We start from the raw sequence: 19,837 nt of genomic DNA on the forward strand, positions 1-19,837 counted from the left end.
AAATACATGACTGACTTCATGGATAGGCAGCATTATGTTAATTACTTGCAGGAAAAAATTTCAGTAACAGATATTAGTTTTTTTTTCTTTATCATTGCTAGGCAGACCTAAAGTACTTCTATAAAGTATGATACTATTTCCATTTATCATTACAAAATTGCTTAATCATGTACAAACTAAAGAATTCTACCTGACAAAATACTTCAGGTGATAGCATTAGTATTTTGGCATCAAACCACTAGGAAGTCTGGGTCTTTTGGATTCCAGGTGTGCCAGGATCCCAGATTGCTTTGATGAGTAGCACTCACCATGCACTGGATGGGATGGGGCTTGGGCTAATCAAGCTTGGCTCTGGGTGTGTACTGGGATGGATCAATAGTCCATTTCTTTCCTGGCTCACTTTCTAAAAAAAGTCTCTATGACTTTTTAAACAATTTATTATTATTATTATTATTATTATTATTATCATTATCATCATCATTATTTTACAATTCCTTGTTAGTGAATGAGAACAAACCATCAAGCGTTACAATAATTTCTGGAAAACTCCACCTTCTGGAACATGGCTCAACAATGACAATTAACATGAAAAAACATCTCCAAATGGCTGCCACAAAGCAGAAGCACTGAAGTCCTTGCATTTTTGCTTTACTCTCTAAGAGCAATAAAAGGCCCTAGATCACTGTTTTGAGTTTGCTGGTGCTTTGTATTTACACACTATTTTTAAAAACCAACCTGATAAGCTGATTTTTTAATCCTTGAAAATCAGAAGCTATTTATTTATTTATTTATTTATTTATTTAAAAATGTATTCATTTATTTTGAGAGAGAGAGAGCGCAAATGGGAGCGGGGCAGAGAGAGAGGGGAAGAGAGAATCCTAAGCAGATTCTGCATTGTCAGCACGGAGCCCGATGTGGGGCTCAAGATCATGACCTGAGCCAAAGTCGGATGCTTAACTGACTGAGCCACCCATGTACTCCAGAAGAAATTTATGAAAAGGCAAAGCTGTAGGGAATGCCAATAACAGGTATTCTCTTACAGCATTAGGGGTTGGGGACACGAGAGACTAATAACAATAGAACAAACATAAAAACACCCATATATTGTGACAGAGACCATATTTGGCTTTCCTTCAGTCTCTGGAATCACAACAACTCTGTCTCCACCCATCCAAGGACCATCCTTTGTCTGTAGTGTTTGGTTCCTAGTACATCTTTGTAGGGCTGAGCAAACAGAAAGAATACTTTCTAAAAACAAGTACAGTTGACCCCTGAACAACACAGATTTATGACTGGATCCACTTATATGTGGATTTTTTTCAATAAATACAGTACAGAACTGTAGTATTTTCTCTTCCTTATGATTTTCTTAATAACATTTTCTATTTTCTAGCTTACTTTAGCATAAGAATGTAGGACATAATACACACAGCATATAAACTACGTGTTAATTGACTGTATGTTATGGGTAAGACTTCCTGGAAACAGTAGGCTATTAGTAGTTAAGTTTTGGGGGAAGTCAAAGTCATATGCAGATTTTTTTACCTCACAGCGGGGTCAGTGCCTGGAGCCCACAGAGTTCAAAGGCATAAAGCTACTTCAGGCTGTGGGCAAGATGGAGGAAGAGTGGAAAGAAGGGAGGAAAGGAGAGAAAGAGAAAAGAGCAGGAGATAAATAGCAGCCAAGACGCTAAGACTCTGGAGGGAGAGAGAGAGGGAAAGAGGGTCCTAGTGTGGCTCGGGGGCGGGGGGGGGGGGGGGGGGCAGGGAATAACTCCCTCTGAAAGCCATGCCTTCAAGACAACCTTCAGCAAAGAACCACCGTGGCTCTTCAGAGCTCTCTGGTCTGTTTGTGTTGAGTGTGACCTGGCCTAGCTTCCAGACAGTCCGGTTTTAGTCAAGTAATAACAGCTCTGTACGATGATGCCCCTGAACCACGAAATATCCTCAATGTACTGGATATGGGGAAGCAGAAAGAAATACAAAGTATTTATGAAAGAGTTTCAGCAAACGGTGGGTTAAACAAATTCTCTGACACTTAATCATAACTTTGGTTACGTGGAAAATTCACATAAGTGAGCACATCTTCAATAATATTAGATAGATTAGGTGTTATTGAATTTAAATTCCTAGAAATGTAGAGTTACAAAAGGTCCTTAAATAAACTTCTGGGTCCCATATTTGGCATAATGAACTATATGGTGTTTGGAAAGATTTTTCCCTTCTGGCATAGCTAAGGTCGGGACTGGCATTATAACGGTCCTAGAAAAACAAACCTTCACATTCCGAAATTTTGACAAATTGTAGGTGAGCACTCTAACAGCTGCAAAAAGCAGCAAGTCAAAGTTTCCGAAGCCCCTCTCTCTTCTGCACTTGAAAAGACATGTAAATATGCTCAAAATGAGGAAAAGTGTGGAAAGTTTACCAGATCCCGAGGCGTTCTGAAAGAAGATCATTCAAATTTATTATTGTCATAATTTTCAGAATATTATCCTCATACTAAAAGAGATGAAATTCTAGTCACAAGAAGGACGAAGAGACCGCTTAAAAAAAAATCTGTTTGAAATGTGTTTCACAAAAAAACTTCAGGAAAGTGGTAGAAGGAGAGGCTATTTTACTCAAAAAGTCAGAAGATTCCTCCACAGGGTAAATGAGGCTAGCTAGTCTTGGCCTTGCAATATCATGTGGAATTAGTTACAGTAATGTCCACTGATACCAGGCAGCTCATCCCAATTTCAAGATCAAATGAAGCCCCCTGAAACTGAGTAGGCCAAAAATGTGGAGATGATTCTCCCTGAAAATTAAAACCACCACAAACACTGCTAGCAATTTAGATATATTTGGGTTCCGTATCTTTGGAAATCGTTTGACTCAAACTGTGCTTCCAGAATGCATCTTTACCACCACCATGGATGACTCGTGTACATTTGTGACGCTAAATGAAAAGGAGAGAAGTCAGTCACCATTTAGAATGTTCATACGGTCTCAAAGAATGCCCAGCCAGTCTCCAAGAGCACATGCCTCTGCAGGGATCAGGAAGGGACAGAATCTGTTGATCCACCTTTTTCCTGGGGAGGATGGGCTGAAGAAAAGCCCTTGGGAAGGAGAGCCTTGACTGGAATGAGCAATAATCCATACAGCTTTTCTTTTCTCTATTCTTTTTTCTTTTTTCTTTTTCTTCTCCTTTCCTTTCCTTTCTTTTTTCTTTTCCTTTCTTTTCTTTTCTTTTTCATTTATAAATGTTTATTTATTTTTGTGAGAGAGAGAGAGAGAGAAAGATAGAGTGCGTGTGTGTTAAGGAGAGTGTGCACATGAGCGGGGGAGGGGCAGAGAGAGAATCCCAAGCAGGCACCGTCAGTGTGGTGCAGCCCGATGCAGGACTCCATCTCACGACGGTGACATCATGACCTGAGCCTAAATCAGGAGTCGGATGCTTAGCCCACTGAGCCACCCAGACGCCCCACACCTTCATTTCTTTAACCACAAAGCATCAGGTAAAGGGACGACCCATTTAAACTCCATCATAATTCCTAGCTAAGATAAAGACCAGTCAGAACAATTAAATACCTAGGCAGCCAGCTGTGCAAATCAGGGAGAAATGAATTCATATTTCCCAGTTACTAATGGTTTAAACATGGACAAACTACACTTCTCAGGATCAGATTTCCAGAAAGAAAGCAAAAGGGGATAAATTAACAGTTATCGGATAATTGTTATGTTGCAGGCACCAGACAAGGTGTTCTCCTCCAAGTAACCATGGGAGGTGTTTGCTATTATTCCCATTTTATAGAAAAATAAAGTCAAGTTCAGGGAAGGAAGTAAACTGTCCAAAGTCACACACAGTAATGATTGAGGCCAGCTATACATTCCATCGATTGTTCCCCTATACCTTTAAACTTACTTGAAGTGTCAGATACTTATTTCTTCTCATCCTGGATCATCAAAATAGGTGACCCTACTTTGTTCCAAAGTTGGCCTTCACTTTTGTCTCCGGCATCCTGCCTTCCCATGGGTCTCTTGTATGATCGATGCTCCAACAAACTAGTTTCCTTCCACCCACATCTTCTGACCTCTGCACACACACATGCTCAACTTCTCCATCCTAAAACCTCTTCCTTAACCCATCTTCTCCTTCTAAGTACTGTCCTATTTTCCTTTTTTCTTACCCACCTACTTCATGAAAGAATATTCTATACTCTTGGTTTCTCCTTTACATCCTATATCATTCTGCAACTGGCCACAGTAGAGTTTATAACCTCTCATGTCATAGAAATTGCTCTGGCGAAGGACATTTATAACTTCATGACTTTCAAATCCAATGGCCTCTTCTCAGGCCTTATCCTTCTTGAATGCTTTGAGGATTTGGCCACACTCTCTATTCCTCGAAGCCTGGCTTTCCTGAAAAGACTTTCCTAATTCTCTTCCAAAATCCATCGGCTCTCTTTCCTTCATTTGCTCCTCCATCTCAGCCCATCCCTTAAATACTGAAGTTCCTCAATGTTACCATCCTCTGGTTTCTCTTCTTTCCATGAGCTTGTCCTCCTTAGTTCCTCTAATTTGCCTTGGGCTTCAACTGCCACCAGCATATGTATATGCCTGGCCACCAACCTCTCCTGAGCTCCACGATTATCTTTTCCAGACATCTTTGGTATCTCTAGTTGGATGGCTCAGAGATTCCTCAACAAACCATGTCCAAAACTAAACTCATCTAACCTCTCCCTTCCAGTCTAATCTTTTTCCTTTCCTTGGCCAATAGTGTTGCCATCTGCCTAGTAGTCTCGGTGGTGGAGACTCAAAGTCCTTGTGTCTAGATCTCCTACATATCTTTTGAACTAATTTCTGTTTCTCCATCACCTCTAATCCAGCCCTTTAGCAGGTCACCCAGGTTAATGCAACAGCCTCCCAAGTCGTTTCTTAGACTCCATTCTCTTGTCTTCTTTTAAATGTTTGTTTGTTTATCTATCTATTTTTTGAGAGAGAGACAGAGCGTAAGCAGAGGAGGGGCAGAGAGAGAGGGAGACAGAATCTGAAGCGGGCTCCAGGCACTGAGCTGTCAGCACAGAGCCCGACACGGGTCTCAAATCCACAAGCCATGAGATCATAACTGGAGCCAAAGTCAGATGCTTAACTGACTGAGCCACCCAGGCGCCCCACCATTCTCTTGTCTTCTAATCCAGCCTCCAAATTGCTACCAAACTGATCTTTGTATAACAGGATACTCCTCTGTTTATAAATTTTCAGTCGCTCCATATGGACTACAAAATAAAGCTTCAATGACCAACTAAGCCCTGGCCTATCTTTCCAACCTGAGCTTTGAGAACTTGCTCTTACTTGTATCTGTTAATTGGCTTAAACTACTTCCATGCTTCTGAGACTCAGCTTATGCTCCTCATTCACCCAGAACACCTTCCTTCCTTTGGCTCACCTTCATCACCCTTCAAGGCTCGCTCATACTTGTTGTCTTCATCTTTCCCCAAACACCCGCTCCCAGTCTTGAAGGAAAAAACCGTTCCCGTATCTGTGTTCCCAAACTTCTCTTCATTACAGAACTAACCACAGGGCTTTACAGAGTTATTTGTGGACTCAGTGCCCCACCACCAATCCTTCAAAGGCTGAGATGGTATTATTCATCTTTGTAGCACCAGAGTCTAATTCCTTGCTTGGATCATAGTTGGATGCTCAATAAATCTGTGTTAAAGAACAAATTAATAGACCTTTTCCTGTTTGTGGTATTCAATTAGGCAGTAGCTTCATTATCATAGGATTTATGAAAACATGTCATATATCAAAGACCATAGAGTAGCTTCTAGGGACACATATGGAGGTTGTATTTCTATTAAAATAGTTTTAAATTCTGATAGCTATTAAAGTGTAAACAATACATGGCCTATAATAAAAATAAATACAGCTGATGTTCTGTCAACATGATGACTACTTTCCTTTAAAAAACTCATTTCCTAAACTGCATTTTCTACCATCCATTCATCCATACATCCATTTACTGCTTAATTCATACCATACCTCTTTCAAAAAAGAATCTGAACTTAAAAATTTTAGTTTGTTGGGAGCCTGGATGGCTCAGTTGGTTAAGCTTCTGACTCTTGATCTCGGCTCAGGTCATGATCTTTTTCTGCCCCTCCCCTGCTTGTGTGTGCGCTTTCTCTCTCAAAGTAAATGAATAAACTTAAAAATTTTATAAAAATTTTAGTTTATTTTCTCTAGCAATATGTTCTATCTACCCATGTGTCTCTAGTCTTCCTATCTAATGCAGTTAGTGATTATTGCAGGAAAAAACTATCCAAGTCCATTCAACTAATTTTAATCCCGTATTATTTCTTGAAAGTAGAGATTTCTTTTTTATTAGAATAAGATTTCTAACTAGGACTTTTTTTTTTTTTTTAATTTTTTTTTTCAATGTTTATTTATTTTTGGGACAGAGAGAGACAGAGCATGAACGGGGGAGGGGCAGAGAGAGAGGGAAACACAGAATCGGAAGCAGGCTCCAGGCTCTGAGCCATCAGCCCAGAGCCTGACGCGGGGCTCGAACTCGCGGAGCGCGAGATCGTGACCTGGCTGAAGTCGGACGCTTAACCGACTGCGCCACCCAGGCGCCCCTAACTAGGACTTTTTAAATCCCAAAGCTAACATAACACTTTGTGTCCTGATATGTTCCAATATATATTAGGCACTACATGATATAATGAAAAGTAAATCCTGTATCTGAGTATATCATACTGCTAACATTTATCCTCCTATTTCGGAATGCCATTATTTTCCTGTCAAAATGAATTGCCATGGAAACAAGCCGTGGCACACAATGTGCATTTGTGCTAACACTAAAGATACGCCCTAAGTGTTCCCTTACTGTCCTTTACAAAGGGCAGAAGGTCTGACTTTAGGGTATACTTCTCAGACGATTCACCGTGAGCAGCAGGTGGGACTCACCTGGCGAGTTCTGGGGAGAGGACACGGGGGAGCCACGTGGGGACTGACAGTAGCTGGGGTGAAGTAAGGCATGTGGAGGCACATAAGACATTATCTCTTCTTCAAATAAACTGGGGAAAGACAAGAAACAAAATGCATACTTTAGCCAAATAGGTGGGGAGAAGCCTCATTCCACATGAGTAAGACAGTCAATTTCTCACTCTGAGGTCCAGTTCACATTCCAGAGGGAGCGCTTGTCCTCCTCCTGTAGGTAATTCTTGGGACAAACAGCCGTCTGTTGCAACTTCTGTGAAACCTGTGATTATTTGCCTATTTTCCTACCAACTTTGGACAACAAGATTTTTTTTTCCTTTTTTTCAAGTTTTTATTTAAATTCTAGTTAGTTACCATGCAGTGCAATATTAGTTTCAGGTGTAGAATTTAGTGATTCATCACTTACATGTAATACCCAGTGCCCATCATAACAAGTACCCTTAATCCCCATCACCTATTTGGCCCATCCCCGCCCACCTCCCTCCAGCAACCCTCAGTTTGTTCTCTATAGTTAAGAGTCTGTTTTCCAGTTTGCCTCTCTTTTTTCCCATGTTCATCTGTTTTGTTTCTTAAATTCCATATACGAGTAAAATCATATAGTGTTTGTCTTTCCCTAGAACAACTATTTGTTTTTCCCCTAGATTTCTATTTTCCCACTTTAATATGTGAGTCTGAATTTCCATGTTTGCTTGATCACAGTACCTAGGTTTTTAGATTTAAGAATAAGACTCAAACACAGCAGACAATGTTTATTGAGAATTCATAACAGAAGCTCAAAATATATTCTCTACCTTCATTCTAAAAAATATACAACAGGGTCTCAATATGCAAAGGGTTCAGGATTTAACTGGACAATTAAAAGCCAAATAAAACAAAACACCTCCTAAATAATTACAACTCCTAAATAACTAGCTCCCTTATTTACTCGGGCTTCACAATGTTTTTTAAATGTGAGGATTTTGATTTTAGATTATTCAGTCCAGTGTCTTTTGTCTCCCTATTGAAATTTTTCTTTCTAGGACTCTCCCAAAAGATATTAACCAGGGACATGAGATCTTAGAATGACAGACTTTTCATTAAATATTCTGATAAAAATACTACCAACTGCACTAAGCTCTTGACAGTTGATGAAGTAGAATTAAAATAATAATAAAAGTAAGAGTCCTGATGTTTTTTAATTAAGAGGTAGAAGCAGGTTTTCCTCCCACTTGGCCAAATCTAGAAACCTGTTACCTGTTTTCAGAAAACACTCAGAAAAAAAGGAGCAGCAATTGAATCACTCAGAGATTAAGGAAAAGACTCTCAAGGGTTATAAGCACTGGTTCTCAACTGAGGCAGTTTTGCACTCCTCTCATAGCATTTGGGGACTCTGGGCAATGTCGGAGGACATTTTTGGTTGTCATAATTGGGAAAGGGTATGCTTTTGGTATCTAGTGGGCAGAGGCCAGCATGCTGATAAACATCTTGTAAAACACAGAATAGTTCCTTGCAACAAAGGTGTATCCAGACCAAAATGGCAATACTTTTGAGGCTGAGAAATCCGGGGTTATAGCAACGCAATAACAACTTGATGATTCTTGTGCTGGTTCTTCATTCACATGCACACGTCTGCCACGCTGCTGTAGCAAATTTTTAGACATGATATTATTTTTTAAAGCCATCTTTCCACTTTTAAACTACAAAAGTCAAAAGTTTTGGAAACAGAAGCAGGAATTAATCACATGGATAGTACCAAATTGAGCCCTGAAAAGGTCCTTTTTCTTTGTCAGTAAATCAATGACCATTGAAATAATGTGAATTTTAAATTAATTGAAGGGAAAGTCCCATGTAACAGTTGATCCCACAAAGGTCGGTAAACCTATAACTAGATTAACTGAAGAGCAAGAATTAACACACTCTCCTCGGATACCTATACCTGTGTCCTTTTGCTCCATTTATCATTTCCTTTAAATATAATCAATACTTTGATATCTTTTATATTGATAGAAATATTTTTGTTAGAAAATTTAATACATAAAAGATAGAGAGTAATATAAAAACACTTGAGAGATATCATCCAGGATTCACAAATGTTATCACTATTATTTTTGCTTCAGACAAACACACATGCATACTTACAGACCTTTATAAATCTGCATATACATGCATGTATAATCTGTATGTGTATAGTGTGTAAGTGAAGCCCCTCTTGTCCTCCTCTATCAGGACTTTAACAAGGTATCCTCCTTCCATAGTTTTATATTTATAACATATATCCATAGATGAATATAGTTTTGCCTTATGCACTGCTAAAAAACTACATAAGGGCTATGTAAGTATATAACATTCTTGAACTTATGTCGACACATAAGTATCTAGTTTATGACTTTTACCTGCTATGCAGGAGTCCATTCTATGAACAAATCAATTTCTTTACCTGTCTCTTTAACAAACATTTAATTTTTTTCAACTTTGTGCTTTTATCAGTAACAGCGCAATGAGGATCCTGTGTTTCTTGCCCCATGAACATGGAAGAATTTCTTAGTATAAATATGGTATGTATCTAAAAACAGAATTGCTCTGTCATAACACATATGCCTTTTTAACTATACAAGGCATTGTCAAATCGTACTCTGAAAAAGTTGTAGAAATTGTAATCCCACCAAGTCCAGACAGTAGTAGAGTCCCTAAATCTCACCTTATATATTATCCCACTTTTTGATTTTTTTTTAATCCGATGGTGTGAAATACTATTTCATTACTGGAAATTGCATTTTATGATTGCTAGCATCTTTCTGTAAGTTTACTGGCTATTCTTACTTCAATTTTATGACATGCCTTTGTATACCCTCTGCCCATTTTTCTCTTGGGCTCTTTTCTTCCAAGTTGATTTAAAGGCACTCTTTGTGCATTCATAATATCTTTGTTTTATGTGTTGTGAATATATTCTTCCAGGGTGTTACATTTCATTATGCCTTATATATGGTATCCTTCATTATATAAAATTTAAAATTCTAATGCAGCTAAATTTATCAATCTGATAGAGGTACATTTTTTATAAGAGTTGAGTGAATGAAAGAATATATGAAATAGAACAATCATTAACAAATGCAGCAAGGTCGTTTACAAATTCCTGAGTTTTAGAACAGCTATTTTGGAAAATAACCTTACACGGGCTTATTTTGAATTGAATAATTTCCTAGAACTACGGCATGTCTACACTGCGGCTTGCCGATAATCAAGTCCATTTGTACGAGGAGTGATTTTCCTTTTTAAGAAATAGACACAATACAAAAATAGACACAGAATCTTTCACTACATGTGCAACTAGCCCATTGCTGGAGTTTATAGTCACTGATTCAAACTACTCAAACTCCAAAGTAAAATGAAACATAAAGAACTGAGGATATCTGAAAATGTTTTAGTAACTATTAAACATTATTTAAGTAGACACATGTGATAATTGTGTCACCATTTGTACAATTATTAAAATAATAAATTACATTTGATCATCTAAATGAAATAAGTCTAGAATTGAATAACATCATTTGCATGTAATAATTATAGAACAATTATTTAATAAGTGAATTTCTCATGCTTCTCCAAAGACCCATTAACTTCAAAGAACATGCTTATTTTCCAAATGGGGGAAAGTGTAGCCTTGTTCTTAATATGTGTTTATATATGTATGTATATATGTGTGTGTGTGTATGTAGATATATACACACACATAAACATACATAAAACATAAATGTACATCAGTTTTCAAATATTTTAAAATTCAACCACATAACACATAGAAACTCATGCAAACAGCAGTGTTTATTAAAGTACAAATATTCTAAGCTATATTGTAACTTAAAATATTTAGGACTAGACCATCTAAAGATTATTTAACTAAGACAAGGTGAATAATAATCATGATTTCTGTTTTGTAATCATTTTTGTTTCTACTAATTCCAAAAGCAGAATTCTTTAGCGTAAATTAAAAGCTTTAGATGTCTAGAATGAAGCGAGAGTGTCATATCCTACTCAGAATTTTGTAACAAAACTATTTTATCACCAACTAAACTATGGTAGAAACATCATGCCACATACTAATTGACCAAGAGTCTGTTTTCAGAACTAGCTCACTCCGGCAGAGTCACAGTCATCTCTCAGACTGAGAAGCGACCCTGCCTCCCAACAGGTCTTGTTGAGAATCAGGTAAGGTGAAGTCTCTGGGGGACATGATTTGAATTATGCTCCAACTATCCAGTAAAGGAAAACAATTTTTTGACTTCAGTTTTACAAACAGAGCAACTACCACGTAGGCAGTTAGAAATGGTTAGGGTGTAGATCATCATGAATATCACAAATGAGATCGTTAGTTAGCACTTTGGGATAAATAAAACACCGTGTGGTTGGTTCAGCATGATTTTCCCTTTAATTCTTTGGAAGTTACAGTGGTGAGTGTCTCGACTATTGGGTAGAGCAAGGTGTTATTTTACTCTAGCCTCCTACATTTGTAGGATAATATCAAAAATGAAAACTCTTATGAAAACTTGCCAGTTTCCCTTCTAAACTCTCTAAAATTTAAAACCAAAGCTGATCTAACCATCAGGAAAGAAAATACAATTGGTTAATTTTTATTTTTTTTTAACGTTTATTTATTTTTGAGACAGAGAGAGACAGAGGATGAATGGGGGAGGGTCAGAGAGAGAGGGAGACACAGAATCCGAAACAGGCTCCAGGCTCCGAGCTGTCAGCACAGGGCCCGACATGGGGCTCGAACTCATGGACCTGAGCTGAAGTCGGGCGCTTAACCAACTGAGCCACCCAGGAGCCCCACAATTGGTTAATTTTTTGAAGGGCCATCAAGTTGGCAGTGAATACCGGTCACCAAATTGCAACTTTCTGATCTAACTTCCAAAACCTAAACTTTCAAAATCATTTTAAAAAATCAGGACAAATCAGAAAAAGGAGAAAAGCACACTTTGAGGGGGGAAAAAAATTGAAAGAAAATATAAATTCAACCTCTCTTCTACTCCAAAGGGGTAAAGCCTTGTATACCCTTCTGTTCCATTCTGTGAGGGGACATTTTATCCATCGGCCTCTACTAACCTTGCCCTTCTCCAGCACCACCTCATTTATCACCAGGGTAAAAGAATATATATCAAACAGATCTTAGGATAAGAAATGCAATCTGAAATGAATTATCACTAAACCAGCATGCTACGTTTTCAACATGAGTATTCCACAAGTCTTTGAAAATAATGGAGACATTCTTAGGCTACAAATATTGGCATATTATTTTCTAAAATGCTCCATAGTATCTGATGACAGAAAGACTTTGTACTTCAAAAGCTGGTTACCTACCTCAGCAACATGACAAGGTCTGCATCACTTGAAAGACGCACCAATCCTGGGGTCCCTTCAGTTCGGATAAATTGGATCTTCTCCCTATGCAGGCAAAGAAACAGCTCAAAACATATGTGGTAGGCTTTTGAAACAAAACTGAGTGACTTAGGTACCATTTAAAAAATAGTAGCCACAACACACACACACACACACACACACACACACACACAATGTTATACAAACATATACAAATATTTATGTTATATGTTATGTAAACATATCTATAAGTATTATATATGTAAAACATTTATATATACAGTATCTACCATGTGGTATCTAATGCATAATACGGGAATCCACATCCAAGAGAGACATCGTCCTTGCTTTCAAGGAGGACCCAGTGAGCATCAACATCACCACGTCCTAATGCTGGAAAAAGCTTCCTTTATTGCTTTCATTCATTTTGCTGCCCATGTACTATTAGAGGTAGTGGTACCATCCAACCCAGTCTTTGCTTTGAGTTAAAGCCTGCTGTGGGCTTGAATCTGAGCAACTGTCTGGATCATTCAGGGTAATTCCCTGTTATTCCGAAAAGCACGCGCATGTGTGTAGGGATATTCATCTATTTTCCTGGGGGTATACCTCTAAATTATGTGTGATGAGCACATTCTTACTTGGAGACAGATAGTATCTATTTATTATATATTCAATATAAAGGCATATGGCTCTTTGAAATAACAGAAAAATCCAAAACACTTTTAGTTACTACAGTTGGTGGAACAGATTATGTGTATACCTGTGCAAATGTGTATATACTTATACTTACACATATCAAACATGACAATGTGAGCTATTTCTGCCATTATTTTATTACATATTATGTAAAAATGGCATGTTTTTCTTTTTGATGAGTCACCATATGCTACTATCTTCAATTCTTTATATGAATAAAATTTTAATACAAATTTTCCTGTTGCTTCCCTTCATTTACATGATACTATTTTAAAGCACACCGTATTAATTTGTATAAGATAAAGAAAAAAAGCTACATTGGAGAAAAGTTGTCTTGGAGAAAAATGAACAATAACTTAATCCAAGAAATATTCTTATAAGGGTCAGTAAGAACATACTTTGATCCTGAACAATCAAAAGCTATCTCCAATAAATCCACAGTTTATCTCCTTAGCCCGTCATCACAATGGATCAGGCAAACAAACAAACGAGAAAACAAACAGGGTGCACACTCTCCTTCCACTTCTTTAACTGGAGCTACACAGAGCAAGGTGAGTGATGTGGACTGTGGCTTCCTGGGAACAAGGAAAAGATCACAGCTTCCTGAGTCACACGGATGACAGAGTGATGAAAAGGAAAGACACCGGAGGAAATACGCCAATTGGGAAACTTTTCATCACTTTTCAGATACTATTAGACAGTGAAGGCAACTGGTCTGATTCTTTAAGCCAGAACATACCAGAGGCAAGCTGAGGCTAGTTTTCTACCAGGCCAGCTAATTTATGGCACTGACCAGCCAAGAGTCATATGCTTTCAGGAACACGACACTGGGGCTGTCTGTCATCTGGTGCACACTGTGCCACTAAGGACCTTCTTATACTAACATTCATTCTTTCGCTTTTCTGAGGGTCTACTGCATGCTGGGCCTGGTTATCACACACTAGGTATCCAATAGGGTCGGAGACCTAGTTCCTTCCTCAAAGAGTTCATGGAGCACTGGAAGAGAGAAAGCCAATTCTAGTATTATATGAAAATATTTAAATAGAATAGGGCCATTCCCTTCACTGGATTCTGTTTAGGCCTTATACCCACCCTTATCCCATAAAGTCCTTTCACATAAAAACAAAGAGGGCACTGGTTCACTGAACGTCAAGAAAGCACACGAAGGCCGAGGAAGAGAAGGTCGGCAGATAGCCTCAGAAATGTCGCCAATCTTTTCTAAGAAAAACAAAAACAAACGGGAACTACATCTTGGTTATTAGGTATTTGCCTGATATTCCATACCGGTATTTCTCAAACTGGCATCACTGTCTGCTAGAAATCTATAGACATCATCTCAAATTCTGGGGGAATTAAAAAATTCCACGTTTTCACATTGAGGATCAAAACTGCTACTATTTAGGCAGGCACGTTTTGGATAATCTGAATGACACTTATGACTGAATACTGCCATTTGACTTCAGTTCTCCTGTTTGCATTGACAAGACAGTTGTTGCTCCAAGATCAGAGAGGAAAGTGTTGGTGAGCAGGCCATGAGGTGGGCAGGGCCTTGGATGGTAAGTATGGTAGGAGCAGTCCCCATCTACCACACACACACAATTCTCTTACCAATTAAAAAGGCAAAGCTTTTCTTTTGCAGTATTAATTTGCATACTGACATTGATGAACTGGGGCAAGGTTATGTATATATATAAATTGCTATAGGCTAAAGAGATAACAAAATAAATGGATTTGAAATTTTTTTAAATGTTTTTACTCATTTTTGAGAGAGAGAGGCACAGAGTGCAAGCGGGAGAGGGGCAGAGAGAGACAGGGAGACACAGAATTTGAAGCAGGCTCCAGGCTCTGAGCTGTCAGCATTGAGCCCAATGTGGGGCTCAAACTCATGAATGGTGAGATCGTGACCTATGCCGAAGTCGGATGCTTAGCTGCCTGAGCCACTCACGTGCCCCTGATTTTGAAAGTAAATTATGCATTTAGGTTAACTAAAGCCTTAAAGATGTCACAGTTTATTATGAGAACAAGTTTTACAATAGTTTTTTACAAATAGAAAAGTAGTGGTAGAATCATCACAGGGTGCATTTAAAAATATTTTTTTCTTTACTATTGTAGTGGGGGGTATTAAATGAATTGGCTCATCAGAACAATGAATTAGTAGGTAAAAATAAAATTGGTAGGTAAATTAGTAGACAAAAATAAGCTATTGATTTAGAAAAATGATGGCCACAATATTGCCACAGATGCGCTTGGTGAACCATTAGATACAAAATGGAAAGAATCAAGTCAAACACAAGTGAAACAAAAAGCACAAATGTATTTTTCCACTGACCACGATCTCAATATTGGTAATTTGGATTCCGAACAACAAAATCTCACATTAATATGATTCAATTAAATGTTATTTTTTACAGTTTTTCCTTAATTTATATGTCTTTTGGTTTTATAGTTCATAAAAGTTGTAAGAAGTGTTTGCATATTTTATATTTGTGCACACTTACATTTCACTAAAATAAAAGGGATTAAAGTCAACATTGTAGATCTGCAATATTTTTCCTTTTAGAATGGAAAATAACAGTTTTGGCTCCTAACAATTTTCCATGAGTCCACTCAGTGACTAAAATAAACATAACAAGCTTGAGCAGTATTATTAAAGATACATATGACTCTGATTAGAAGGACATTTGAGAGCTATATTACTATATTTATTCAAGTTTATTTTATCAATTTACAGAGTTAGAAGGACTCTGTCGCAGTCCTTTTAATTCCTATCTTCACTGCATTCATTCTAATGAAGAAATCCTATTCAATTTTCGTGGTTCCTAACGAGGATTAAGATAATACTCAAATAACACTTTCTATCTGACCCTCTCTGCATGGATATGTTTCTCTCTGTGTGTCCTTTAGAATACGTTCCAGCACGTCCTCCAGTGTACTTTCTCACTGGGCCGGCCATTCACTTACAACATAAATTCCTTTTGAAACATGAGGGGGTTTTTTGAGAAAGAGAGAGAGGAGGGGGAGAGAGTGTGAGTTGGGGGGAGGGGCAGTAGGAGAGGGAGAGAGAGAACCCTAAGCAGGCTCTGCACTGTCAGTGCCTGGAGCTTAGTCCCTTGACGGTGGGATCGTGACCTGAGCCGAAATCAAGAGTTGGACGCTTAACTGACTAAGCCACTCAGGCGCCCTGAAACATGAATTTCTTCAAAGTAAAAGCCGTTCCTCCTTTATTTTCATGTTCCCCAAGTACCTAGCATTGTGCTATGCACATAAGGAATGCTCAGTAAAACACAACCGGGCACAAGATTATAACAGAGTCGGCTCCTAACAAATTTCTCTGACTCCACTCAGTGTCTGAAATAAACTATCATTTTTTGTTGCGGCGCAGAAAAAGAGAAGCAGAGAGCTGACATCAGATTGTTTGCTAAAACAGACCCCCCCCCCCCGCGAGGGAAGTGCAAAGGCGGATAAAGAGGCAATCTTTTAATACGAACATTTACGACTGTTCTAACAAGATACTAAACTGTACAGAGACAACACAGGAAAAGCTTGCTAGCTGTTGCTGTCTCTCAGTTAGACCTTTGTAACCACTTCCTCAAGTGCACAGAATCACCCCAGAAGATCAACGCTAGCAGAAGATCATTTGAGGACAATGAAACATAGTCTCAAGACCGGAATTCCCACAGAACATACTCTCATTGAAACCAACCAACATTTTTGGTGAAGTTAAAGAAGGACACGTGACTAGAAACAATCAGAAGCAGCAATGCCTCGAAACCACAAAAACTCTCTGGACTGCAGACTCTGTACCCACATACCATTCAGTAACACCTTCAAAAATACATGGTCTAAAAACACTGCCTGAGGGCAATTTTAGAGAAATCCCATGATTTCTCTAATGGTGTAACGCCAAAAAAAGAGAATTAGCATCGACTATTTGATTGATTGTTCATACCCTTTACTATAGTCACAGGACATAGTCTGACTTGAAGGATAGAGCCACACAGTAGAAAGATCAATGTTTATTTCTACTTCCCATAAGATTTGGAAATGTAGGTCTGTTATGGTCACATGATTCTCACAAATAGAAACGGAATCAACCTGAAACCCAAAATAATTATCCTTATACCTGGGGAAAGCTAGACCAGCAGGGAGTAGATTTACTGGCTAGACCTCATAACCACACAAGAGTGATTATTCTCAACTCTTAATTCAGTTTTATGACACATAGATCCTTGCTCATAATGTAGTGTTGTACAAATACCAATACCAAAAATTTAATTGAATTTGTATTCAGTATATTCACTAATAAAATATCATTAAAAGGTTCTTTTTTAAATGAATATATTTGTCTCCAAATAAAATATCAGAACATATTATTTTGACTTTTATTTTAATGTCACATATATAAAAAGCTTCTTAGCATGAATACTGTCTTCTAATGAGAGCCGCTAGTAGGATATAGTAACCCGTGGAGGACAGTGCCCACTTGAAGGAGGTGGTACTGACTTATGGATGTTGAGTTTTCTAGCCAAGGAAATAAATCTTTTCTGAGGAAATAAAAAAAAAGGGGGGGGGAGAGGAAAAGTTGGTAGCATCGTATTTGCATGACAGATAAAGTTAGAGGAGCAGTGACTTAAATACAGCAGTTGAAAGCTAAAGCCATATCCCATTGCATAGAAAACCATAGCCTTTCCACGGTCACAGATACACAAGTGCAGTCTCAAGGAAGAGAAAACTACACATGGATACAAACTAAATAAACTGCTGGCCATTCTCTGGTTTAGGAGGAATCATGAGCAAACATAAAAACACAAAGTAAATAGGTGTATCCATTTGACTCTCCCTCCAGCTAGCACTTTTCCTCATTATACTCATGGAGAGCATAAGAAGGGATATTTCTTTTAAGCGGCTGTGCCACAGATGAGGAAGCATACACACAGAAGGATGCTGGTATGGGGAAGCCTCACTTGGAATATGAATATAAGGCCCACTGTTACCTTTGACACACAATTACACAGTGGCTCTATCCCATGCATAAATCTTTTATTAAAGATATCACTGAAATACGAGATTAAAGAGCCCCAACTGTTTCCCCACCCCTGCGTTTGTGGGAATGCTTCTTACAATGCAGTTTTTCACTATAAAAGCAGAATGTTCTCTTAGATATACGAACTTCCCCATTATGTTGTTGTGATAAGCAGGATGCTTAACTACCACAAACTTTTCAGAAAATAAAAGTGCACCATGACACACACTCTAAGAGGAACAGCATTATCTCATTGATTTATGTCCCTGCTTCCTTCTACTTGTCATGACAGCATAAGCTTTTTATGATCAGATTCTGTAAATAGTTTCAGAAAGCGTAAGTAGAAACTTGTAAGTACTTTGGAATAAAGCGAAACTTATCTCAAAACCTATCAAATAACTTCTTGCCATTAGATCACCCTGTGAGAGCTACGTTAGAAGAATGGGCTCAGCTGAAGACCCTGGGTGTCACTAAAAAAGAAAAATCCTTGCCGATCTTTAGGAGATTAGAGACTCTTAAGACTTTGAAAAGCAGAGGGGCGCCTGGGTGGCGCAGTCGGTTAAGCGTCCGACTTCAGCCAGGTCACGATCTCGCGGTCCGTGAGTTCGAGCCCCGCGTCAGGCTCTGGGCTGATGGCTCGGAGCCTGGAGCCTGCTTCCGATTCTGTGTCTCCGTCTCTCTCTGCCCCTCCCCCATTCATGCTCTGTCTCTCTCTGTCCCAAAAATAAATAAAAACGTTGAAAAAAAAAAAAAAAAGACTTTGAAAAGCAGAAAGAAAGACAAAAACAAAACTGAAAGATACCAACTGGGACCCAGCAGTTTTCCCTCTGTCAGGGTCTATTAAGGTTCTATCAAGTCACTGGAGACAACGATGCTGTTAGATGTGCTGTTCAGGTAGATTAAATCATCTGATATCTCCCATGGTGGAAATGTAAAAATATGTTAAACTGCAGTAAATAATAATGTGGAGAGCAGAGTAAAAGTAGAAACCTTGGGCTTCCTCTTTCTTGTTTTTTTTTTTTTTTTTTTTTTTTTTTTTTTTGGGAGGGGGTACTTTGACAGGAATAGATACTGACTAGAAGTATGTCTATGCAGTGGGGCTAGAGCTGGTGGGAAAGAAAGAAAACAGAGTTCTCCTTATTTTGTGGTTAGCAAAAGAGGAGAGATTTGTTTTTTGTTTTGCTTTGTGGTCCGGAATCTAAGATCTCTCATTAGACAACTGAGGAGTTTATTTATGCAATTTTGCTAACTAAAACTTCTTACACAAGATGCTCCAGTGGACCATGGATTACTGAGTAGATGCTATAGTACACGAATATGCAAAATGACAGCTCGTCTAATTTTTATGACTTTCTTGTGATTGGGAACAGCATGCTTGTCAGGTTGGGAAAAGCACTGAGACTTGAGTTAGATGTTAACTAATGTGAAACTGGGATTTCTGTTTGTTTGTAAGCGATGTTTATACTCATACTTGAAATTACATGTAGCCTTTAGAAACTCTGGAAGCTAATGACATCTTTAAAGCTATAAGAGACTGACAGGAGATTGGGGGGGGTGGGCAAAATGGGCAGAGGGGGTCATAAGGTACAAACTTCCAGTTATAAAATAAGTAAGTTATAGGGATGTAATGTACAGCATGGCAACTAAAGTTAATAATACTATAATGCATATCGGGAAGTTGTTAAAAGGAGATCTTAAAACTTCTCATCGTAAGAAAAAAATCTATAATAATGTGTGCTGATGGACCTTAACTAGGCTTATTGTGGTGATCATTTTACAATATATA

At 38.3% G+C, this 19,837-nt stretch overlaps 1 protein-coding gene across 3 annotated transcripts in view; it reads right to left on the bottom strand.

Annotated features, from left to right (window-relative positions):
- HECW2 (HECT, C2 and WW domain containing E3 ubiquitin protein ligase 2) overlaps positions 1-19,837 on the bottom strand; it is a 239,868-nt gene that overhangs the window by 49,705 nt on the left and 170,326 nt on the right. For all 3 annotated transcript variants that reach the window (XR_004344036.1, XM_032594456.1, XM_030324947.1), the window contains exons 17-18: positions 12,315-12,398; positions 6,945-7,054 (exon numbers count right to left, since the gene is read on the bottom strand). Coding sequence is in view for 2 of the 3 variants with exons in the window: in XM_032594456.1 (XP_032450347.1) it covers positions 6,945-7,054; positions 12,315-12,398 (194 nt within the window). In the remaining variant the exon portion in view is untranslated. The remainder of the gene's footprint in view (positions 1-6,944; positions 7,055-12,314; positions 12,399-19,837) is intronic.

Source organism: Lynx canadensis, chromosome C1 (assembly GCF_007474595.2).
Source record: "Lynx canadensis isolate LIC74 chromosome C1, mLynCan4.pri.v2, whole genome shotgun sequence".
Taxonomy (NCBI): domain Eukaryota; kingdom Metazoa; phylum Chordata; class Mammalia; order Carnivora; family Felidae; genus Lynx; species Lynx canadensis.